Raw genomic sequence first — 26,012 nt, 5'->3', positions numbered from 1 at the left:
GACTTCCTTTTATTACCTCAACACAGACCCCTTGCTTATCTGCCAGTGTTAGATATTGTGGATGATGTGTATACTGAATCTAGCTTAAATCCTGATTCCTTACCTCCAGCCTGGCAGATACTACAGAGTCCCTGACTCACATAAATTTCTGTATAAAAGCCCTGTAGCTGACCCTGAAACTATTTCTCAGGGACCCAAAGGAGTTAAGGCCTCATCAGCCAAGAATCCAGTTCCCTCTGACAGAGATTCCAGAGCCTTAGACAGATGGGGAAAGAAAGTATATAAGTCTGCAACTTCAGCAATGAGAGCCTTAAATTGCCAGTTTCACATGCTAAAATATCAGCAATTTTTACTGTCTCAGTTGAAACAAAAAATGCTTCCAGAATCAGATCCTCCTAATTTTAAAGAAATGCAGGATTTATTGCATGCAGCTGAGCAAGTGGGAAAGCATACTTTGCAATGTGGTTTTGATTCTCTAGAGGCCTCCTGCAGAGCAGCAGTTACAAGCTCTGTCATTAGAATACATGCTTGGTTAAAAGAACATATGTTACCAGATCATGTTAAAGCAAAATTATTAGATGTACCTTTGCAGCAGGATGTGTTGTTTGGAGTTAAGGCAGAAGAGGTACTAAAGAAAATGGAGGATAAGGCAAAGTCTATGCAAACGGTGAAGGATTTCTTACAGGTTCAGCCTCCTAGATTTAGCAGAAACTGGCCAACTAAGAATTGGTCCTTTCCAATTACAGACAGATCTCAAAGGGGAAGGTACAGACGTCCAAAAGGTAGAGGTCAAACACAAGGTACTTGCCGGCCTCGACAATGGGTTGCATCAGGCCAGAAAGAAGGGGGAGACAGGCCCCAACCATATAAAAAACAGTTCCAATGACTTCCCAGTACAGCTGCCAAACAAATTCTTCTTGGCAAACCCCTTGGGAGGAAAACTGTCACTCTTCTACCACAATTGGCAAATGATCACCAAAGACAAATGGGTTCTCAACATTGTATTTCAAGGCTACAGGTTCCACTTTCGCACTCTGCCAAGGTTAAAAGGAATGCCAAATCTGCCACCAAATCAATGGGCAGAGGCTCAAAAACAAATTACAGCACTCATGGATATGAGAGCTATTCAAAAGGTACCATCACAGGAGCAAGGACAAGGATTTTACTCTAGACTCTTTCTGGTACCCAGAAAGGACAAAGCCTGGAGGCCCATTCTGGATTTTTCATCTCTAAACACTTACCTGGATGTTCCGAAATTCAAAATGTTGACATTACAGCAGCTTCTTCCCATGCTGGGCAAGAAAGCTTGGCTTTTGACTTTGGACCTCAAAGAGGCATACCTGCATGTCCCTATCAGACAAAACTGCAGAAGATACCTCAGATTCATAGCGGGTTCAATGCACTACCAATTCTCTGCACTGCCCTTTGGCTTATCTAATGTGCCCAGGGTCTTCACAAAGTGCCTGGCACCAGTAATTGCATTTTGCAGACAGAAAGGAATTCAAATTTATCTGTACCTGGACGACTGCCTGATTCAAGCAGAGAGCAAGGACATTCTTCTAAAGCATCTGGCGTTTGTAAAAAAGTTAAGTTGCCTGGGGTACACAGTAAACGAAAAGAAATCAAAACTAGTGCCCTCACAAGAGATTATATTCCTGGGTGCCAGCTTGAACACAATGGCCCAGATGGCTTATCTCACGCCAGATAAACAAGGACAAACTGACTCAATACTTTCAATTGATGGCAACAAAGACCCAACTCCCTGCAAGAAAAATTCTACAGACCTTGGGTTACATGGCATCTTGCATACTACTAATTCCATATGCCAGACTGTATATGAGGAAGCTACAATGGTACCTAAAGAATGTATGGTCTCAACACTGTCAAAGTTTGGAAACGGTTTATACCACTAATTCCTTGCCTTCAACAGGAGTTTCAATGGTGGGCTCAAGCTTGTCACCTCAACAAGGAAGATCCTTTTACACAACCCACAGCTAGGCAAACACTGACAACAGATGCATCGGATTATGCCTGGGGAGCACACATGGCAGGCAAATGTATTCAGGACACGTTGCCCGCAGAACAAAGGCATCTTCACATCAATCAAAAAGAGATGCTAGCTGTACAAAATGTGCTTATAGCTTTCAAGGACCTACTGCATCCAGGACAACTACTTCTAAAGACAGACAACACCACAGTTTTGTGGTACATAAACAAGCAAGGGGGCATTCACTCCTACCCCCTATGCAGAAAAACCATGACCTTGTGGAACACAGCTATAAACCTCCAAGTTCATCTGCAAGCACAATTCCTGCCAGGAGACAAAAACACACTGGCAGACGACTTAAGCAGAAACATCATGGATCCCCACGAATGTGAGTTGAATCCACAAATATTCAGAATGATTGCACAGAAATGGTGGAGCCCAGACATAGATCTGTTTGCATCCCCAATAAACTGCCAGCTACAAAAATTCTGCACAAGGAGTTACCATCCACAAGCATGGAAAGTGGATGCCCTCTCATTCAGCTGGGAGAACCTACAAGTATACGCTTTCCCACCACTACCTCTCCTGCCAAAGGTACTCATAAAAGCCAGGCAGAAAGAGCCAAAGATGATCCTGATTGCACCAGACTGGCCACGCCAGCACTGGTACCCAATCTTAAGGAGCTTAGCACAAGAACCACCCTGGATTTTGCCTCAAATCCCACATCTGCTGACTCAGCACAACAAACAAATACTACACAGCCAACTAAAGACTTTAAACCTAGCTGCATGGAAGATTCCTTAGTCAAACAAGCAATGGCTCTCTCCAAAGCTGTTATGGATGTCATTCTGGAGGCCAGAAGGCCTAGTACCAGGAAAGCCTGTTCCGATAAATGGAAAAGATTCTGTGTCAGGAACCAAGCTCACAGCCTTGACCCTCTTGTCCCAAACATTCCTCAGATACTACAATACTTAACTGAGATGCTGGACAAAGCACTTTCCTTCTCGTACATCAAGATCCACACCTCTGCCATCTCTGCTCATTACGATACGGATCCACCAATTTTCTCAAATCCTCTGTTAAAACAGTACCTCAGAGGGGCTAAAAACATAAGACCGCCCCGTAGAGCACCTACTCCAACTTGGGACCTCAACTTTGTTTTGGAGAAGCTAACTTTACCTTCTTTTGAGCCAGCCAACACAGCAGAATTAAAATATATCTCTTGAAAACTGCTCTGCTCCTGGCAATAACATCAGCAAGAAGAGTTTCAGAATTACAGGCACTAATGGCAGTGGAACCTTTCCTCATTTTCCTCCAGGACAGGGTGTCTTTAAGAACTAACCCTATTTGTATGCCAAAGGTGGTATCCAGTGTGGCTCTAAACCAAACTATTCACCTGCCAGCTTTTTATCCTAAACCACAGAATAAAGGGGAGAGACTACTGCACTCTTTGGACATTCACAGGCAGTTATGCTTCTACTTGGACAAAACCAAAGCTTTCAGAAAATTTGAGCAATTATTGGTAGCATATGCTGCAGGAGCACAGGGAAAAGCCATTTCAAAACAGACTATTTCAAAATGGATAGGACATTGTGTACGTTTCTGCTACACATACCATGGAAAACCTGTACCTAGCAGCATTAGATCTCCCTCCACCAGGGCAACAGTCACTTCAACTGCCTACCTCAGGGGAGTACCTACTAAGGATATTTTGGAAGCAGCAACTTGGAGTTCTATACATACCTTCACCAAGCATTAGCATCTGCCTCTATACTCTAAATCCAGAGCTGGCTTCGCCACTGCAGTGCTGCAGGGCCTTATAGCCACCCCTAATCCCTTATAGAACCAGCCACCCTTCCTCAGCTTTGGGATTCTACCCAAGTGTAATGACTGCAGCAGTGTAACACGAGGAACATAGTACAGTTTTGTACCTACCATAAATGTAGATGTTCGAGTGTATACACTGCTGCAGTCCAGGTTACCCTCCCTCCTTCCCCTCTTACTGGCTGGTATGTATCTATGTCTTCTACCCTTACTACCTATGGGGAGTATTTGCTGGTAGCTGTAAGTTGTTTTTTGCTTTTCTTATGTATGTTTTATTAGCAATTGGAATTGCCTATCTATTTAGAGGCACCTGACATCTGGGGCAAGAAAAGCTGAAGAAAATGGAGTCGGCTGCATCTTGTATACCCCTGTCGCACTGATGTCAGGGAGGAGGCAACAGCAACCGACGCTGGACCAAGACTTTGGAACTCAGGCCGACTGGGAACCACCTGACGACATAACCCAAGTGTAATGACTGCAGCAGTGTATACACTCGAACATCTACATTTATGGTAGGTGCAAAACTGTACTTTTGTGCAGGCTCCCAATTAAACAGCAGGTTACTTTTAAAATCCTTGTATTGGTTTATTAGTTTTGCATTGTATGTGTGCACCTTATTTACTGACCTGTTATCCAGGTATATGTGTTGCTATGCACGCCCATGCAGTACACAGGGTCTTTTACTATTCCTTCATATAACCTGAAGTTTTCTATTTGTCAAGCTTTTAATCATCATGTGCTATTCCTGTGGAAACTGCTTTCTAGCTGCCTCATAGACTGCCCCACTTTAGCTGGCTGTAAGTGTGGTCTTGAAGCATACTTGTTTGAATTCATCTATGTTTGGGAAGTTTTCCTTCACCCTGCTTCTGTCCTTTATGTTGGTGTTATAGTGTCACACTTTAACCAGTTTACTTGCCTGTTTTTGTTAATAATTTGTACAACGCTTGGACTTAGTCTTTTAAACTTGAAGTTAGTTCGAGTTTGGTTTTGCCAGGGGCTGTTAGGAAGTATCTAATCAAGGAAGTATCTCATCCTGTGTAATTTATCTCAGGATGTGCTGAGTGATGTTATGTTGTTGTTGTAAGGTATTCTGTCTCCTGATGTTTTAATGTTTATTGTACGGTAAGGCATATGATGCTGAATAGGGGTGAGCTGCTTTTAGATGAGTGGAATAAATGGGAATATTTATTTATTTTCTTATTTGCGTTTCTTTACTGGAAAGGTCCGACTGGTCAGAAAAAGCCATTTTCAGTGGAGGCCTACGAAGAAGAGCTCAACAAAGACCACAAATATAACATGGATCCATAATGAAAGACATTAAATGCACGGTTACAGTGGTTATATTTTTCCAAAAATTGTATAGTATAAAAATGTCAAATATTTAGCGTCATTCATATAGTTTAGAAGCTTGTCTTTAGCTTAATTTCTGTTGGTGTGCAATTGTTAGCAGCATACAATAATGTTTTTTTATTGCCATGTTGGACAGTTTAAAATGTTCCATAAAAGCTGAATAGTGGGAGACCTAGTATGTAATCTTGAGGGACTCCATGTTCTGCTGTATAATATATGGGTAGATGTTAAGTTGTCTATCTCGCCTTCATTCTTGCTGGATGGGTTCGGAGCCGACCTCGGCTCTGACTCGGCCCATCTAAAAGCTCGAGAGTTGGATCCACCGGCTCGAGGCTCCCCTTATATCCCACAATGCTAGGCGAGAGTTACCTCAGATCTCGTTTGCCACTACAGCTTCGAGGTTGGTTGCTTCTACTGGTTCCTGGTGAGTGTTAGGTTTTCTTCTAAAAGTTACTCTTTTTACCCCTTTTTAAGTTAAATTCTTCTTAGATTAGTGTAGATTATAGAACTTTATCCCCGACCCTATATTTTTCCCGTTTCTTTTCTAAAAGAACCTTTGGTTCTTCCCTTGGGCCTTAGGCCTTTTCTTCCCTAAGGGAGTGTTTGTGTAGTTTACTATAATTTTATTGTACTTAAATTCTAGTATTATTACTAAAATTATTATATTTTCTGACAGGGTATAACTGGTGTGTTTGAGTGTGTGTTTGTGTACACCTGTCAGTTAGGCTATGTCTAAAGAAGCAAAGGTCTCCGGATTCAAGAAGTGTGATGCGTGCTGTCAGAAAATGTCTCTGACAGACGCTCACACTTCTTGTGTCTATTGTCTGGGGCCTTTGCACCTGCAGGACTCCTGTGCTGTTTGCCATGGCTTCAGCCCCAGGGTCCTGCAGGAAAGAAAAAACAAGCTAATTCTGAGAGGCTTGTTGAAGCCAGAGGATTCCCTGTCTGTCTCAACAGGGAAGCCCTCTAAGGCATTGAGGTCTTCGGCTCCGGCTTCTGAGCCGAGACCTCAGGTTGTTCAACCTTTGCCTTTATCGGCTCCGGCTGGAGCCGATAAGTCTCAGTCCACAGTTTCTGTGGCTCCCTCGGCTCCGGCTGGAGCCGAGGTTATTGAAGTACACGTGTCGGCTCCGACCAGATCTTCGGAGCCGACAACTAGAAAGAGATCAAGGTCACCATCTATTGGCTCCGTTCATTCGGCTCCAGGTTCTCCCCTGCTGTCTGAACGGAGCCAAAGGTCTCATTCCTCTAGGTCATCGAGGCTGTCCGATCATGACCTTCAGAGGGTAGTGAGTCGACTACTTAAGTCCGAGGCACTAGCCCAGATGCTTCAGAGCCCGACTCATCAGTCGATGCCTGCCCCAGTCCATCAACTCTTTCCTCCTTCGACTCTTCTGAGTTCGGAGCCGGGTCGCGTCGGAACCGAGACTGTGATTACCGAGCCGAGACAATTTTCTTCGGCTCCGCTGCCGGCTCCGCTTTTCTTTGGAAGAATCCCGGCCCCGGGCTCCCCTGGTCCGCTGCGAGGGGGTGAGAGGCATCGGACCCTTGTCCGACCCCCTCTCCCTCTCGGGGCTTCGGCGCTGGTGAGTTCGGCTCCGACATCGACCTCGGAGCCATCACTGTCGGTGCCGAGGGGGGTTCTTAGCTCTTCGGAGCGGGGACCTCTAGCTCTGCCTGACAGGGGTGCATTCGAGGTCATGCGGAGTGTGTTAGAGCCAGGCTCTACCCCACAGTCGGCTCCGTCCCCCTCCCTCAGTGCTGCCTCAGGGTAAGTCGACTCACTCCCTCATCCCAGACCGCAGAGAGCCAGCTCCTCAGGAACCCCCTGTGGGGATTTCATCCTCTTCCGAGGCCTCTCCTGATTTGGCAGAAGAGCCCCTCGGAAGAGGAAGTGCAAGAGGAAACACATTGACTCACCTGAGTCTATCACGCCAGACACAGATCTGGATGATTCTGAGGGTTCCCCGTTCCCCTTCTGAAGATGTCTCATTTGCAGACATTCTGGAGATCCTGAAACAGAGGGAAATTGGCCAGCCCTCAACCCTTCGGAGGACGAATCTGTGTATCTTGAGGCGTTTGGCTCTCGTCCTTCCACCTCCTGGGTGTCCCCCTTCGACCCCCTCATGCAGGTGGTTGCTAAGAAGGCATGGACGGCTCCTGATTCAGTGGACCCCACTCCCAGGAGACCCTCCAAATTCATCACAGCTCCATCAGACAAGCAATTTTTATCAAAAGGAGTTTCTGTGGATGCTATGGTGGTAGCTGCCGCCACAAAGAAGGAACTGGCTGATCCTTCAGTGCCTGTCCATCCACCTAACAAGGAATCTAGGTCCATGGATAGGTACGGAAGCGGATGTTCTCCTCAGCGACATTTACCATGCTCGCTGAATTACCTGTGCCATTTCACTGCCTTCAAAGGGACTTGATCAAGGAAGCGAGTGAAATGTTAAGGACTCTACAGCTGCGGGTTTCCAAGAGAAAATGAACACGCAGCTGGCTACCCTTAATTCCATATCCAACTCCTCCATGCGCCTCCTCTTATGCGGCCGATGGAGCGAGCAGAGCCGCAGGGACAGGGGTAGCCTTACGAGGCACGCCTGGATGCGGCTATGCAACTTTGGAACCTTTCAAGACGTCTTTCACGAACTCCCCTTTGATGGATCATCTCTTTGGTCCTCAAGTGAAAGAAACCCTGACTAGGTGCGAGACTGATGGCAAGACCCTTTCTGCCGCCGGAGTCCGTTTTTCGACTCCTTCTAGGCCTTACCCCAAAGGCCAGAAGGGTGGGAAGATGTGGTTCCGTAAACAATCTCAAGGGACTTCGCCTGATGCACAGAGTCGTTTTCCTACCAAAGGCAGAGGTGGGAATAACAATGGTAGACGTCGCCCTAGGGGCAGGGGGGGTCCGCAGAACCAGGGCAATCGGGAAGCCTTTCCTGACAAACCCTTTCAGCATCCCTGAGGTGTTGCCCGACTGCCCATCTTCGGAGGCAGTCGGGGGAAGATTGTCACTGTACCCAGAAGCCTGGCTGTCCCTGACTCAAGACAAATGGGTACAGTCCATCATTTCCGAAGGCTATTCTATCCCCTTTCTTCGTTTTCCAAATCAGTCAAAAAAATCCCTTCCAGATGTTCCACCCGCTCAAAGGGATATAGCAGCTTTGGAAATTTCAAAACTGCTTGCAAAAGAGCAATTCAGTCAGTGCCAGCAGACCAACAAGGATCCGGAACCTACACAAGGTACTTTTTAGTTCCAAAGAAAACGAGGGACTGGAGACCGATTTTGGATCTCAGTGTCTTGAACAAATCAGTCAACAAAACAAGATTTCGTATGGTCACGGTGCAATCCATTCTTCCCTTTTGGGCAAAGGAAACTGGATGTGCTCTATAGACCTTCGGGATGCGTACTATCACATAAAATGAACAGACGCCCAGAAGATTCCTCCGCTTCAGGCTGGGAACCAGTCATTTTCAGTTCAGGGCCCTGCCCTTTGGTCTCACCACTGCCCCCGGTGTTTACCAAATGCATGGCAGTGGTAGCTTCTCACCTGAGACGCCAAGGATTCCAGGTGTTTCCATATTTGGACGACTGGCTTCTCACAGCTCCCACCAAGCATCTCCTTCTGATGGCCAGAGATTATACTTTTCGCTTTGTCAAAAACTGGGTATTTCAATAAATTGCGAAAAGTGTGTTTTGTCGCCTTGTCGCACTATTACCTACATAGGCGCAAATTTAGATACTATAAACATGTCTGCAACGCTAACGAACCAAAGGATATCAGACATTCACAAATTGGTGTCACTTCTTCTCAACAACAACAGAGCCAAAGCCAGGTTAGTTCTAAAGGTGTTGGGAATCATGGCAGGGGCCATACCTCTCCTCCCATTGGCCAGATACCACATGCGGATCCTTCAGTGGATGCTTTTTTCTCAATGGTCATACCAGGAACTTCCAATGTCTCACACCATTATGATCACGCAAGCGTGCAAAAAGCATCTCATGTGGTGGATGTCTTCCCCCCAGCTCCTGTCGGGAAGACCATTTGTTCCACCTCCTCCGGTTGCTACTCTGACAACGGATGCCTCCCTGATCGGGTGGGGGGGGGCATTATCAGGGCAGGACAGTCCAGGGCACATGGCAACCAAACGAATGCCACTTGCACATAAATGTTCTGGAGATGAGAGCAGTGCTTTTAGCGTTGCAAGCCCTTCAAGACTCTCTTCCCTTGGGAACGATTGCAATCCAGACAGACAATATGTCTGTAGTGTGGTACATCAGCAAACAAGGCGGAACCAGATCATACCCCCTGTGTCGAGAAGCACTCAGACTGTGGCAATGGGCGATTTCTTCTCAGCGTTTTCTGATAGCAACGCACATCCCCGGGAAGTCCAATCATATTGCGGACAAGTTGAGCAGAGCTATACTCATGCCTCACGAGTGGTCTCTGAAAGACTCTGTAGTGAGAGAGATATTTCTCAAGTGGGGTCAGCCTTGCTGCGATCTTTTTGCTACTCCCCAAAACAGCAAGTGCAGAGAATACTTCACTCTATTCCCTTTACCAGGCCAACCCAGCAGAGACGCTCTAGCACAAGTTTGGCCCCGGGACTTCTGTATGCATTTCCTCCTTTCCCTCTGATCTCTCAAGTAATACAGAAAGCTATCGCTCAGAAGGCCTCATTGATCCTCATTGCTCCTTACTGGCCTCGACAAGTGTGGTTCCCCTTTCTACATCGCTTTCTCTTGAGCGACCGTGGGGTCTGGACCTAGTTCCAGATCTTTTGATCCACCAGTCGGGTCAGTTTCATCGCTCCTCCCTCTCTGAACCTCACTGCTTGGTTCCTCCAGTTCCAACTGTAGCCAGGCTTCCTCAATTATCTCACTCGGTTAGAGATATATTGATAGCTTCCCATAAATCTTCCACTCGAAAGATTTATTTGAGTAAGTGGAAACGCTTCTCATATTGGGCACAAGGAAAGGACATAGATCCTTTCACCGCTTCCATCCAACTAGTCCTTGATTTTCTAGCTGAACTCTTCCATGCAGGTTCATCTCCATCTACCCTTAAGGTTCAATTGGCAGCTATTTCTAATTTTCATGTGGGCATTTCTGAATCTGCCCTAATGTCCCACAAACTTTGCAAAGCCTTTTTGAAAGGAGTTTTTCTTCTCAGACCTCCTATAAGAAATCCTCCTTCTCCTTGGGACCTAAATTTAGTTCTTGCTTCTTTGATTCTTTCCCCTTCGAACCTGCAGCTTCATGTTCCTTGAAATTATTATCATGGAAAACTCTCTTTCTGGTGGCTATCACATCAGCTAGAAGAATTTCAGAACTTCAAGCACTCAGTTGTCGTTCTCCTTATCTTTTGTTCCATAAGGACAGAGTTTCCTTCGAACTAACCTGTCCTTTTGCCTAAGGTGGTTTCAACATCAAATCTAAACCAAAGCATTGACCTCCCTGTCTTTTTCCCAGAGTATTCAAATAGGTCTGAACAAAAATTACACTGCCTGGATGTTCATCGTCAATTAAGGTACTACTTGGACAGGACGAAACAATTCAGAAAATCTGATCAGCTGTTTGTCTCCTATGCGGAAAGCAGAAAGGGACTTCCAGTTTCAAAGGTATCATTGTCCAGATGGCTAACATCTCTGATTACCCTTGTTTATGAGATTAGACACCAAAACTGCCTAATAAACCTAAAGCCCATTCCACCAGAGCTTTGGCTACTTCTTTAGCCTTCCAAGACAGACTGCCTATTGACACCATTTGTGCAGCGGCTACTGGGCTACTCCTCACACTTTTATTTCCCATTATAAGTTGGATTTAGCTTCTAGGCATAGAGCTAATTTTGGTTCCACTGTTCTCAGGAGTCTGTTCCGTTAGGCCACCCGGGACAAGGTGCTAGGGACGCGGTCCCATCCAGCAAGAATGAAGGCGAGATAGACAACTTAACATATAGAAGTTATGTTCTTACCATAACGCTCCATGTTAGTTGTCTTCTTCGCTTCTTCTTAAGGCCCCACCCTCCTTCCCCTGGCCTGGACAGACCTAGAGGAGTTGTGATCGTGACCTCTCTTTCTACCACCTCTTTCTTAGTCATATGCTATTATGCATATTTCTTGTTTCAGGATGTAGATCACCCTTCTTTCTTCCTGTTGTTAGAGGTGGATTCTGTTTTACAGTTATACTGTTACTGTTATAAGCTGGGGTTAGCTTACAAACGAGATCTGAGGTAACTCTCGCCTAGCATTGTGGGATATAAGGGGAGCCTCGAGCCGGTGGATCCAACTCTCGAGCTTTTAGAGTGGCCGAGTCGGAGCCGAGGTCGGCTCCGAACCCATCCAGCAAGAAGAAGGCGAGAAGAAGACAACTAACATGGAACGTTATGGTAAGAACATAACTTCTATTTCTTGGACCATCTAACACTGTATTTTCTTCCCTTTTGTTGATAGTTGTGGAACCATTTCAGGAAGTTAGTATGGAAAGCAGTGATGCTCGGTGTGTTTATTAATCCTTTATGTGCTATGGTATAAACATTATACAAAAGAATTTGTCAATTATTCTTGAAGCGGTGGCCTGTGAACACCCAATGTGTCCTCTGTTGTTTTCCGAAAGGTCCTTGTAGATAGTATGCAAAAAGCTATACAGATCTTGGTCTTTACTGGTATGGGAAGGTCATGCTTTACCTTAAGTTCCATCTGTAGGCAGCACATGTCAACCAAAACCCAGGCAACATCCCAATAAACTCTAAGCAATTGGTAATATCTTTATTGGTGACATTTATTGTCAGTTGCTGATGATAATGTTTACTTTGGCAGTAGATGGTTTTGCCCTTTTTTAATTTCTCCAAGTCTTTTGGCTTTATAATATCATGATGGGAGTGGACCCCATTCCTAAGTCAAAGTATGATTAAAGTTCATGAAATTAATATTGTTTCAATCTTTGATGCTAGCCAAAAGTGCTCTTCGCAGCACCTGTAATGTGCCCAGTAATGACTCATGCAATTCATATGGAGTTACATGTATTGGTAACATATCCAAGTACAATTGTAAATTATTTTTTATAAGACCTGTTGTCCCTACTACTACTGGCACTGTCTGAGTGTCCTTCCACATTGCTCTCATTTCCACCTGCAAATCATGGTATTTTATGACTTTGTCTTTCTCTGTATCTAAGACACTGTAGTCATTGGGTGTAGCAATATCAGTAAGTGCTGCTTTTGTCTTTTTATGGACTACTGTATCTGGTTTTCTCAATTCTATTTTTTGAACAGTTGGTAGTGGGTGATCCCATGTGATGTAAACTTCTTCAATGTTAAGTTGTCAATCTCGCCTTCATTCTTGCTGGATGGGTTCGGAGCCGATCCTCTGCTCCGACTCTGCCAATACTAAAGCTCGAGAGCTAATTCCACCGGCTCGAGGCTCCCCTATATCCCACAATGCTAGGCGGTAACTACTCAGATCTCGTTTGCCGCTTAGCTGACGAGGTGCTTCTTCTACCGGCTCTGGCATGTTAGTAAGTTTTCTTGTTCAGAAACTTCAATTTCACCCCCTATTTTTTTCCATTTAGTATAGTTTTTATTTAAAGTATTCCATTAGTTTAAATAGGGTCCCCTCTTGTGTTAGAGTTCCCTTTTTATTCCCTTCTTAACTTTTAGGCCTTTGGCCCTCTCCCTCTCCTTCCCCTAGTCCTTCAGTGTGACTGGATTTTTATTTTGGTTAAGGGTGTCTCTGTGTGTTGGTGTTTGTGTTTGTGTTTTTTCTTCACTCAGCCTTTAGGATGTCTAAAGACTCCAAGGTCTCAGGCTTCAAGAAGTGTGATTCGTGCTGTCAGAAAATGTCTCTGACAGACTGTCACACTTCTTGTGTTGATTGCCTGGGACCTTTGCACCTGCAGGACTCATGTGCTGTATGCCATGCATTCAGCCCTAGAGTTCTGCAGGAACGCAAAAATAAGTTGATTCTACGTGGCTTGTTAAAGCCTGAAGGCCCCCCCGACCCAGTCTGCGTCGGGGAAGCCTTCTAAGACTTCCAGACAGTCGGCTCCAGTTTCAGAGCCGTCCCCTGGAAGCATTAAAACGGCTTCGACATCGGCTCCGGCTGGAGCCAATGTTTCCAAATCTCATACCATCACCTCGGCTCCGGCTGGAGCCGAGGTTGACGAGACTCAGTTGGCTCTGGTAGGCTTATCGGAGCCACCTTCAAAGAATTCTAGGTCCCCTTCCATCGGCTCCATCCATTCGGCTCCGGGATCCCCTCTTCTATCGGAACGGAGCCGTTAGGTCTCATTCCTCTAGGTCCTCCAGGCTGTCCGACCATGATTTACAAAGGGTGGTGAGTAGACTTCTCAAGTCCAAGGCACTGGCCCAAATGCTGCATAGCCCTACTCAACAGTCAGCGGCTATTTCCATCCCTGATTTTATTCCTCCTCAGACTCCTTTGAGTTCAGAGCCGGGGCTCATCAGAGCCGTGACTGTCAGTGCTTCGGAGCCGATACCTTCCCTTTTGGCTCCGTCGTCTGCTCAGATTTCCTCATTGGAGGGATCTCGGCGCCGAGCTTCCCTCGTCTGCTCCGAGGGGGCGAGTGGCATCAGACCCTTGTCCGACCCCGTTCTCACTCTCGGAGTGTCGGCGCTGGTGAGTTTGGCTCCGACATCGGCCTCTGAGCCGTCCCTGTCGGTGCCGGGGGGGGTCCGTGTCTCCTCGGAGCGGGGACCTCCGGCCTTGCCTGATAGGGGCGCCTTCGAGGTCATGCGGAGCGTGCTAGACCCAGTGTCTACCCCACAGTCGGCTCCGTCAGCTCCTCCCTCTTCAGTGCCTGCAGTGATTCCTACCCATCCCCTTGTATCGGACCGCAGAGAGCCAGCTCCTCAGGTTTCCCCATTGGGAATTTCCTCCTCTTCCGAGGCCTCTCCTGATCCGGTAGGAGAACCCCCTCAGAAGAGAGAGTGCAAGAGGAAGCACATTGACTCCCCTGAGTCTATCACCTCTGACACTGACTTGGAGGAATCTGAAGGTTCCCCTCGGTCCCCCTCTGAGGATGTCTCCTTTGCTGACATCCTTGAAATCCTGAAACAGGGGGGGAACTGGCCCGCCCTTAACCCTTCAGAGGACGAGTTAGTTTACCTTGAGGCGTTTGGCTCTCGCCCTTCCACCTCCTGGGTGTCCCCTCCCTTTGATCCCCTTATGGAAGTGGTGGCAAGGAAGGCTTGGACGGCCCCTGATTCAGTGGAACCTACCCCAAGGAGGCTGTCAAAATTTATTACTGCCCCTAAGGAGAAAGAGTTTCTATCTAAAGGTGTCTCTGTTGATGCCATGGTGGTGGCCGCAGCCACTAAGAAGGAGTTAGCCGATCCTTCGGTACCTGTCCATCCTCCTAAGAAGTCTAGGACCATGGACTGGTACGGTAACCGGATGTTTTCATCCGCGACCTTTTCAGTGCGGTCGCTGAACTACTTGTGTCACTTCACCCGTCTCCAGAGAGATTTGCTCAGAGATATGTGTGAGGCTATACAGGATCCAACAGCTGAGGGATTCCAAGACAAAATGAACTCCCAGTTGGCAACCCTAAATTCAATTGTTAACTCCTCCATGCGGCTTATCTCATATGCTGCTGATGGGGCGAGTAGGGCTGCAGGCACAGGTGTAGCTTTACGACGTCATGCCTGGATGCGGCTTTGCAATTTTGCGGACCCTTTCAAGGCGTCCTTCTCCAATTCCCCCTTTGATGGCTCAACATTGTTTGGTCCTCAGGTGAAGGATACATTGACTAGGTGCGAGGTGAAAGGTAAGACTCTCTCTGCCGTGGGAGTCCATTTTTCTACCCCTTCTAGACCTTATCCAAAAGGTTAGAGGGGAGGAAAAATGTGGTTCCGCAAACCTCAGGGAGTCTCATCTGACGCACAAGGTCGATTCCCCTCTAGAGGCAGAGGGGGGAATGACAATAGATGCTGCCCTAGAGGCAGAGAAGGTCCGCAAAACCAGGGTAGCAGAGAAACTTTCTCTGATAAACCCTTTCAGCATCTCTGAGGAGCTGCCCGGCTGTCCACCTTCGGAGGCAGTCTGGGAAAGATTATCACTGTACCCAAAAGCCTGGCTTTCCCTCACTCAAGACAAATGGGTACAGTCAAACATATCCGAGGGTCACAAAATTCCCTTTATTCACATCCCATCCCAACCCAAAGGATCCCTTCCAGACGTTCCACCCAGTCTAAGGGAACAAGCAGCACTAGAAATATCAAAGCTGCTATTAAAAAGAGTTATCCAATCAGTCCCAGCAGACCAGCAAGGATCCGGAATCTACTCAATTCTTTTTGGTACCAAAAAAAACAGGGGACTGGAGACCTATACTGGATCTCAGCAAGTTAAACAATTATATCAAAAAAACAAAATTCCGGATGGTCATGCTACAGTCCATTCTACCCTTCTTGGGTCAGGACAATTGGATGTGCTCGATAGACTTTCAGGATGCGTACTACCATATCAAAATGCACAGATGCTCCAGGAGGTTTCTCCGCTTCAGACTGGGAGCCAGTCACTACCAGTTCAGAGCCCTGCCCTTTGGTCTCACTACAGCCCCCCCCCCCCCAGTGTTTACCAAATGCATGGCAGTGGTCGCGGCTCACTTGAGACGTCAAGGATTCCAGGTGTTTCCATATTTAGACGACTGGCTCCTTACCGCCACCACCAGACATCAACTGCTTCTATCCCGAGACTTCACCATCCAAACTTGCCAAGCTCTAGGCATTTCAATAAATTTCGAAAAATCTGCCTTGTCAATCTATTACCTTTATAGGCGCCACCTTAGATACACTCAATCTTTCCGCCAGACTTACCGAGCAAAGAGTGTTAGATATCCACAAACAAGTTTACCTTCTATTACAGTGCAACAAGGTCAAAGCCAGGGTAGTCTTGAAGGTATTAGGACTCATGGCAGCTACTATCACCCTTCTTCCCCTAGCTCGTTTCCACATGAGGATCCTCCAATGGATGCTGTTTATTCAATGGTCTTTCCAACAGCTCCCGATTTCTCACATCATATTAATAACTCAATCATACAAGAATCACCTGTCTTGGTGGATCACATCACCTCAAGTTCTCCAGGGCAGACCTTTCACCCCCCCCCCAGTCGCCACGGTGACAACGGACGCCTCCCTGATGGGGTGGGGCATTATCAGGGCAGGACAGTCCAGGGCACGTGGCAACCTTTCGAGTGCCACTTGCACATAAATGTCTTAGAGATGAGAGCAGTGCTTTTAGCGTTGCAAGCCCTTCAGGACTCTCTTCCCACAGGGACTATTGCAATTCAGACGGACAACATGTCCGTAGTGTGGTACATCAACAAACAGGGCGGAACCAGATCCTACCCCTTATGTCGAGAGGCCCTCAGACTTTGGCAGTGGGCGATTTCTTCTCAGCGTTTTCTGATAGCAACGCACATTCCCGGGAAGTCCAACGTGATTGCGGACAAGTTGAGCAGGGCCATTCTCATGCCCCACGAGTGGTCTCTAAAGAAATCAGTGCTGGAAGAAGTCTTCCAAAGAATGGGCCAGCCTTGCTACGATCTTTTTGCTACTCCCCAAAACAGCAAGTGTCACGACTTCTTCACTCTCTTCCCGTTACCAGGCCATCCCACCAGACGCTCTAGTCCACGATTGGCCCCGGGGACATCTGTATGCGTTTCCCCCCTTTTTCCACTGATATCTCAATTAATTCAGAAAGCTATCGCCTTCAGAGTTACAATGATCCTCATTGCCCTTTACTGGCCTCGACAGATATGGTTTTCGTTCTTCCATCATTACCTGTTGGAGCAGCCTTGGCATCTGGACCCGGTGCCAGATCTGTTGACCCACCAGTTGGGCCAGCTGCACCACTCCCTTCATTCTCTCAACCTCACAGCGTGGTTTCTCCAATTCCTACCCTAGCCAGGCTTCCCTTAATCTCTCATTCGGTCCAAAACATCCTGATAGCCTCTCACAAATCTTCTACCAGGAAGATTTATAATAGTAAGTGGAAACGTTTTTCCTTCTGGGCAGCATCAAAAAATATAGACCCCTTCACTGCACCTATCCAGTCTATCCTAGACTTTCTGGCAGAGCTCTTTCATTTAGGCTCTTCTTCATCTACCATTAGAGTACAACTAGCTGCTATATCTAATTTTCATGTAGGTGTCTCAGACTCCAGTATCATGTCCCATAAGCTCTGCAAAGCCTTTTTAAGAGGTGTTTTTCTGCTCAAGCCCCCAATCAAAGATCCCCCACCTCAGTGGGACTTGAATTTGGTTCTGGCATCCTTGATTCTCCCCCCCTTCGAACCAGCGGCTTCATGCCCTCTTAAGTTGCTCTCATGGAAAACACTTTTTCTAGTAGCCATAACTTCAGCTAGAAGATTATCTGAACTTCATGCTCTGTGCAGTCGTCCCTCTTACTTTGTTTTCCACAAAGATAGGGTGTCCCTCCGGACTAATCCGTCCTTCTTACCTAAGGTTTCCTCTGAGACAAACCTGAACCAAACGATTGATCTCCCCGTCTTCTTCCCTGACTATTCCAACAGGTCGGAACAAAAGTTACATTTTCTAGATGTTCACTGCCAACTTAGATATTATTTAGACAGGACTAAACAGTTCAGGAAATCTGATCAGCTTTTCCTGTCTTATGTGGAAGGGAAATTGGGCCTTCCAGTTACTAAAGTGTCCCTTTCAAGATGGCTTACCTCTATAATTACCTTCATCTATGAAATCAGACATCAAAAACTGCCTTCAAGACCTAGAGCTCATTCAACTAGGGCATTAGCTGCATCTGTAGCTTTTCAGGACAGGCTGCCAATAGATTCCATTTGTGCAGCAGCCACTTGGGCTTCTCCTCATACCTTCATTTTACATTACAAATTGGATATGGCCTCCAGAAACCGTGCCAACTTTGGTTCCACTGTTCTCAAGAGTCTGTTCCGATAGGCCACCCGGAATAAGGTGCTAGGGACACGGTCCCATCCAGCAAGAATGAAGGCGAGATTGACAACTTAACATTTAAGAAGTTATGTACCTACCATAACGTTCCATGTTAGTTGTCTTCTCGCCTTCTTTCTTGCGTCCCACCCTCCTTCCCCCTAGCCTGGACAGACCGATAGGAAATTTTGGGATCTTCCTTTGGAGTTTTCCTTCCCACATGTTCTACCACCTCTATTCCCCCTTTTATGTTTGTGGTAGCTTACATTCAGGTTTATATAGAGGTGGGTTCTTTTTTCTCCATACTGTGGAGACCAGAACTGCTTGGTTTAGCTATCAAACGAGATCTGAGTAGTTACCGCCTAGCATTGTGGGATATAGGGGAGCCTCAAGCTGGTGGAATTAGCTCTCGAGCTTTAGTATTGGCCGAGTCGGAGCCTAGGATCGGCTCCGAACCCATCCAGCAAGAAATAAGGCGAGAAGAAGACAACTAACATGGAACGCTATGGTAGGTACATAACTTCTTATTTTCTGTGATGCTTTGTGGCTTATGTTTCCAGTGTTTTTTCAGCTACTTCAGTACCATACTGTTTTCACAATCCTCAATGCAGCAGTCTTGCCACATTATTATGTCTTTCAGTATACAATCCTTCTGCCATTAGTATATCATAACCAGCTACAAGACGTGCAACTATTTTCAGTTCTGTAGATTGTTTCTTTTTTTTTCCTCCAAATATTTTGGGTTTCTAATACCATGATGGGAATGGACCCCATCCCTAAGTCAAAGTATGATTAAAGTTCATGAAATTAATATTGTTTCAGACTTTGATGTCAGCCAGAAGTTCGCAGCACCCACATTGTGCCCAGTAATGACTCTTTCTGCAGTTTGTATGGCGTTACATGTTTTGGTAACATATCTAAATATGATTGTAGATTCTTTTTTACGAGACATGTTGCTCCTCCTACTGTTGGAACTGTCTGATTATCTTTCTTCCACATTGCTCTCATTTCTGCCTGCAAATCTTGATATTTTATGGCTTTGTGTTTCTATGTATGCAAGACACTACAGTCATTGAGTGTAGCAATTTCAATGGTCAGTGCTACTTTTGTCTTATTTTCATGGACCACTATGTCTGTTTTTCTCGCATCTGTCTTTTGAACTGTTGGTAATGTGTGATCTCATGTGATGTAGACTTAATCATATTCTATGATGCTTTGTGGCTGATGTTTCCAGTGTTTTTCAGCCACTTCAGTACCATAATGTTTGCACAATCCCCAGTGCAACAGTCTTGCCGCATTATTATGCCTTTATACAGTCCTTCTGCCATTAGTATGTTACATCCAACAAAAATGTGTGCGACTGTTTCCAATTCTGTTTCACAAGACCTACATTTGTCTGTTTCTCCCACATGTTCAGTAGACTTCATAAACCAATGTGTACGTAGCCCACTGTCTTGAGCCACCAATATTAACCTTTCATCTTGTGGTTTGAATTTGTCTCTCCTTAACCAGTCCTCCATTCAGTCCTGATCAACATGAGGTTCTTCCAGGATTTTTCTATATTTGCAACTATATTTATGCATTTTTCACATTTCATGCCTTCTCATCTGATCCTTCACCTTATATTCTTACTTTTGTTTTTTTTTTTTTGGCACATTCAGTTGCTATCTGATTTTTATCTACTTCTGGTTTGATTTCCATTCCCGCTTGACGTTGATATGCGTCTGCTAGACTAAGAAGAGAAGTCATGTTAGATTTGCTCTCCACATGTTTCAAAACTTTCACTAGATTGTGAGGTCATCAACTATGTGTGCAGCCCCATAATTGCAGATCTGTACATGTAATTGATTTCCAGGAGGCTCATACCTCCTTTGGCATGGGGAATATATAATCTTGGTATGCACTAATTTTTATAAATCATTTGATGAGCATGCAGCATCCTTCTTTGTTTCATATCTAATCTATCCAACACCTTTTGGGGCCAGTCAGTCACTCCAAAACTGTAAGTTAGGACAGGAAGCGCAATTTGGTTTATAGCTTGAAATTTGTTCCTAGATGTTGCCTGTGTTTTCAGAATTAATTTAAGTCTTCCAAGATATTCCTTACTAAGTTTTATTCACATTTGTACATGCTTTATTGTTGATCCTTCATAAATTCCCAAATATATATGCACTCCCTCTTGCTTAAGTTCTTTTATATCACATTCTTCTCCCAAACTGATGTTTTCTTGGTGCTGTAGCTTTCCTGCTTTAAAGGTTGCTTTTGCACATTTATCAAGACCAGATGACATTCTTATATCATCTGAAAAAGATTTTACTACTTATAGTTATGCATTTAGTTCCTTGCCTGATGGGCTATACAGTTTTAAGTCATCAACAAAGCGAAGAGAAGTCTTTACACTTTGTTTTCTAGGAGCCAAATTATAGCCATGACCTAATCTGTTAAGTAGACAGCATAGTGGGTTAAGGGCAAGACAGAGTAGCAGCGGTGACAGAGTCTCCCTGGAATACCCCCTTTGAATTTTTATCCCTGGAATAATAATTTGTCCTTTTATCGTGGCTTAATTGTAAAGTGGTCTGCCACTGTTTCACATTCACTATAAAGTAATCGATCAGTGTAGGGTGCATCTTGTACATTTTTAAGCACTCTTTTATCCATACATGTGGGATACTTTCAAATGCTTTTTTGTAGTCAAGCCATGCCATACTTGGATTCTTCCCCTTTTTACAGTTCTCCACTATGAATTTAGCAAAACATGATCCTTTGTTCCATATGAGTCTTTTATTACCCTTTTCTACTATTGCCATAATTGAATTTTTTTCTAAATGGCTGTCAAGTCTTTTAACATAAATTCCGGTGTATAGTTGATATGTCGACGGAAGGCACGTTTATTGGCCTATGATTTTTAGGATAACTTGCAGGTTCACTCTTACGTAGGAGCATTGTTTTTCCTGTTGCTAACCAGGCTGATGTCTGTTTGGGATGCGCACGTAAATAATTTTTACTCTTGGCTAAATCTTCGGCAAAAGATGTCAGTACTTTTATCAAGAAGTTAGGTAGTGCATCTGGGCCTGGGGTTTCCCAAATAAAGGCTTTTCATAACTCTGTTTCAATCTCTCTGGCTGTTACTTCATCCTATTTCATATCCTGTACCTTTGAACATCTTATTCTTTCTTTTACTACTTCTATCCATTTGGCATCTTTATGTTCCATAGGATCTTCATAGATACTGCTCCAAAATGTATCTATCTATTCTTTTTTGGGTGATCTTTCAATTCTTTTTTCCCTGTTTCCCAATTTTCTCTAAAATGTTTTGGGGTCCTCAATAAATAGGTTATTTTGTACTTTTCCTTTATATTTATTTGCATATGTTAAGTTTTTCCACCTGTGCTGAGATTTTATTTGTGATACTGTATGATAGATCCCAATCTGTTCTAATTGCTTTTATCACATCTATCTTTGAGTTTTTTTGTTGATCTGTTCCCTCTTCTATACTCTTGTAAGAGTGACACTTCTTGTCTTAATTGCTTTATAGTTTTCTCTATTCGATACTTTCATGATGGTATTTGATTTCTTCCCTTCCTTTCTCTTACTACCCTATGTTCTCGTGGTAGAATTTTATCTGTTATTAACATAGCTGCACAGTAATATATCCTGTTTACTTCTGTTATATCGCATGGATCTCTGTGGACATTCCTAATTACTGTGTTCATTTGTTTTATCAAACTTCTAACTTTTTGGGTTTTATTGACCTTCTGCTGTGTATTTCTTTCATTGATCTTAATATGTCTATCTATCTCTATCAAATCAAGCAACTCTTCTCTTGGCTCATTTTCTTCTTAACTGAAGGCAGATTTTTTATTCTCCATTTCTTGCGGTTGCCCTATAGAAGGTTCTATAGCATCTTCCTGTGGCATATTCTCTTCAGTTTCATCCCGTGTCATCTGTTGCTCTGTCATATTGGATCTCACTAGCCTATCCCTCCTCAACATTGACTGCATCAGAGTTGCCACAGTTTCCTATTCCTTCCTTTACTGTCTAGCTTCAAGTGAACATTTATACTGGTTTCCTGTGAAAGGCTTCAAAATATCTTCATATGGCAAATAGCTTGTTGCTTCCCGTTCCACTGGTTTCTCCTTAATTTGGATGTCCATTGTTCTATCCTGCTGTGATGCTTTGAGTCAGATTTTCTATAATGAATCCTTCACTTTGCAGATACGCCGTAACCTCAGTTTCTATTTCTTTAACATCTTCTTTTCTACTTTTCCTCTTTGTCTCCTTATTTTTTTAATTGTAAAGTTTTCCATGTCTGATTCCTTTGCCTGGATTTCACTTCATATATCTTTGGTGCTGTTCTTTTTGTATTGAGTAGTTTTGCTTTTGCCATTACATAAATATTACACCATCTCTCTTTTTCTTTCCCATGTCCATATGTCTTCTTCAGATTTCTCCTAATCTTCCTGTTTCTCCTTACTTTGGGGACTTGTTCTGTCGTGCTGTGATGTTACCTGTGTTAGACCTTCTAAACCAAATCCTTCAGTTCGCAGGCATTCCATGACTTCAACTTCTATTTTTTAACGCCCACTTTACTAATTTTCTTTTGTATATTCCCTCTTTGTGATATTATTTTTTTTGTGAAATTTTCCATATTGGGATGCCTTTGCCTGTATTTCTCTTTGAATATCTTTGGGGCTGCCTTTTTTTTAATTAATTTAATTTGGCCTTCAACTTTGCATAGATACTGCACCATATCAAATTTTTCTTTCTGTCCCATAACCATATTTCTTTTTTTATACTTTTCAAAAATCTCCAGGTTTTGTTGTTTATATTTTCGCATTTGCTCAGTTGCTTCTTTTTCCAAACGGATCAAAGTTTCTTGGTCTATATAATGTTTTTCACATATCTGTTTTATTAATGAACACAAGTATTTATTTGAAGCTTCCGACAATTTCTCTTGTGGAAGTATTTTTTCCCTCTAATTTCTCTCTTAATCTTTTGTATATCTTGTGTCTGGAAATTCTGGGTTTTTTGCATAATAGTAAATATGTATAATTTCTTTATCATCAATAGTCTACTCTATCGGCAATGGCAGTATGTATGCACTGGTGGCCCTAAGGGACTATGGCATGTTGTTGCTGCACAATATCTGCTACAACACGTAGCAGTCTGCTGTGTGCTGTGATGACATTTTTGGTGTGCTTTGCCATTTTGTTTCTAGGCATAGTCCTATGTGCTTTTTCTCTGTAGATGTGCGTGAATTATGGATTTGTTTAGCTGCCATACATTTTAACATTATAAAGACCTTTTTGTACTACCCGGTTTCATTTGCATGTCATTGTGTAGCAATTTACATCTTTTTTTTGCTGTGGTTTTGGGCTCATTGTACTGAAGCTGAACATGTGACTGTAAGTTGAGCCTAGCTTGCTCCTGTTTGCATATTGCTTGTTTTGGTAGAGGCGTGCTTTGGGTGCTTCACAGGTAATTTCTGAATCCTGGCCTTGGTCTGTTTACTTGAGTAGTATGAAATTTGTGTAATTTTTGAAATATAAGTATACTTGGGTGAATGTATTAGTTCTTTTTTGTTTTAATTATTGTTTTAGGAAATGGTATTTCACTTCTGTTTTGAAATTTAAAGTGAAAGGACTTGTGTTAAAGAACAAGTAGTAGTAAATTATGCAAAGCTGTTTTAAGCTTTGTGTTCATTATTGCTGAATGAAAATTAACAGAGTTTGTTTCAGTTGTTTTCAGTGTTTAAATGCTGTACTTTATTTGTAATCCTTGCCAGCTCGCACCAGGAATGGCATTGCTGAAATAAGGCGACAGAGAAGTATGGCACCACAGCAGTCTTCCTCAGAATTGCTGCCTTCTCTTCAGTTTAGACATCCTTCTCCCATGCCAATATCCATTACTCCATACGTTGCTCATTCCTCACTACCACAAGCAATACAGAGTCCTGTGATACTTGGCCATCTTTACACACAGGAATGTAGACCTGTTGTAAATGTAAGCAGTAAGTATGTGCCTTATTGTTTTTTTTTTATTCTATAAGCTGTTAAAATAGTAAAAAAATGTGCTGTGCTAATGTATTGGCTATGTGTTTGGGAACTTCAAGTTTCGTAAAGGAATCATCAGGAACCTCTAAATTTTTTGTTGTTGTTTACATATTTTTCTGAAGTTGATTTCAACTCCTGCAGTGTGTACTTTTGAATATTTTAATTAAATTGCTCACTTGCAGTAGTCAAACTTTTTGTGTCATATGAAAAGTGTTCTTTTGTTGTGACCTTTGCTCAATGTGTTTAAGACAGCCTTACTGATTTTAAATTAAAAGTTTTTTAGCAGTAGTGGGCATCTGGAGAGCTACGTAGTCTGTTTCTTCATTGTTACAGGGTTCATTGCAGAAGCTAGAGCAGTCTGCAGATTTTGTTCAGCAGTCATATTCAAACTTGCGTTATCCATGTGTAGGTTTAGAGTAGCATCAAGGTTCTTCTTTGGGCCTCCTGTTTTTTAGTTTAGGTTGACCTACCATTTTGAGTTGCATTTAGTGTTTCTGTCCCTGATTGCTATCATTTACAGGGCCCTAACTGTGGCCATACACAAGAGTGTAATAGGGTCTGTCATTTGTAATTTTTGAAAGTTTTGGAAAGCATTGATGCGAGTGATATGAGAGCAGATTGTTGTAGACATTTCAGTTTTCAAATTCCTAGGATCAGAAAATTGAGTTTTGTGCATCACACATGTTGCTTTTGGCTAAAGATAAGAAAGGAACACTTTTGGAAAGACAGTGGTAGTCTCATTTTTTAACAGCTTTGCTTTTGATCCTGTTTTCCCCTATTCCCTCATGTGAGCAAAAGCCCAGCCAGCAGGATGCTCACCATATTATTTACTTTTGCACTTGTGACATGTTGGACTCTTAATTGCAGCAAAGTTGTTTTCTGGCTTACCTTCTAGAGTTCTTTATTTCCTCTTCTGGATTTGCCTTAACCCCCCCCCCCCCACACACACACGCACTAAAATGTCAGGACATCAGTGATATATGAAGAGTGTTGGCTGACTTCATCATCTGAGATTATGGGTCGCGCTTCTCACTCATTTGTGACTAGTGTCATCTGTCTGGTATGTCTGTCTTCCGGTCCAGGGATGCAGATAAGTTTCCCATAAGGGAAGTCTTCCTTTTTTTTTTTTTTTTTTTTGTCTACTAATGCCTGTAGATATCTGATAACGAGACTAAAAAAAGTTGTTAGCTGCCTTGAATGGTGGAAAGAAATCCCACACAAGGATTTCCATTCTTAATGTTTGTTCTTTTTAGGCCTGACGCATGATGTAGTCATCTGTCCATATTGTGCCTGATTCAGCCAAAGAACAGTTGGGCATTGTGTGTAAAATCTCTGGGACCCTGTATCTCGAGGAAACCACATGGTTGGTCCCACTCTGCCATGGCATCAGACAAAGCCCTCCTCTCACTAGTCTCTAAAACACAAACCTTTAGAGAACTGCCATGGGGAGAAACAAAGGACACTGATGACAGCCTTTTGGAGCCTATGGTTTTTCCTAGGCCTTAGTGACACTAAGATTGGAAAAGCATGTTCCCAAATGCCATATTCAGAGTTGGTTGCCACCAAAGCCTTTGGCACAATCACTTTGAGGTTGCCATGCTCTCAGCTTCTGGCAATCCATGTGGGCCAAGGATGAGGTGTTACTGGTGTGTCTGAAGGTCTCTTTGTGGGTGTTTGTTTGAATTGATGCCTGAATCTTTGTTAGTTAAAGCGAGGTTGATATCCTGAAAGTACTTGTTTGTGAAGAGATTTCCTGAGCCCTATATAGGAGTACTTGGGTGTCTGCCCATGACTCGAGGCCTGTTAGCAGCTACCCCAGTTCTTTCAAGTCATTAGATGCCCAATCCCAAAGGGA

General features: G+C 43.9%; 1 protein-coding gene across 1 annotated transcript in view; it reads left to right on the top strand.

The window, feature by feature from the left end:
* LOC122802816 (protein NPAT) overlaps positions 1–26,012 on the top strand; it is a gene marked incomplete in the record, with an annotated part of 1,438,521 nt that overhangs the window by 212,149 nt on the left and 1,200,360 nt on the right. Inside the window, 1 exon segment of the mRNA XM_044072621.1 lies at positions 23,890–24,114. Within this exon segment, the coding sequence (XP_043928556.1) occupies positions 23,890–24,114 (225 nt within the window).

Source organism: Protopterus annectens, chromosome 5.part0 (genome assembly GCF_019279795.1).
Source record: "Protopterus annectens isolate FY-2018-M chromosome 5.part0, PAN1.0, whole genome shotgun sequence".
Taxonomy (NCBI): domain Eukaryota; kingdom Metazoa; phylum Chordata; order Ceratodontiformes; family Protopteridae; genus Protopterus; species Protopterus annectens.
Note: the sequence above shows the minus strand (reverse complement) of the source record. Positions and strands in the feature narration are given on the sequence as shown.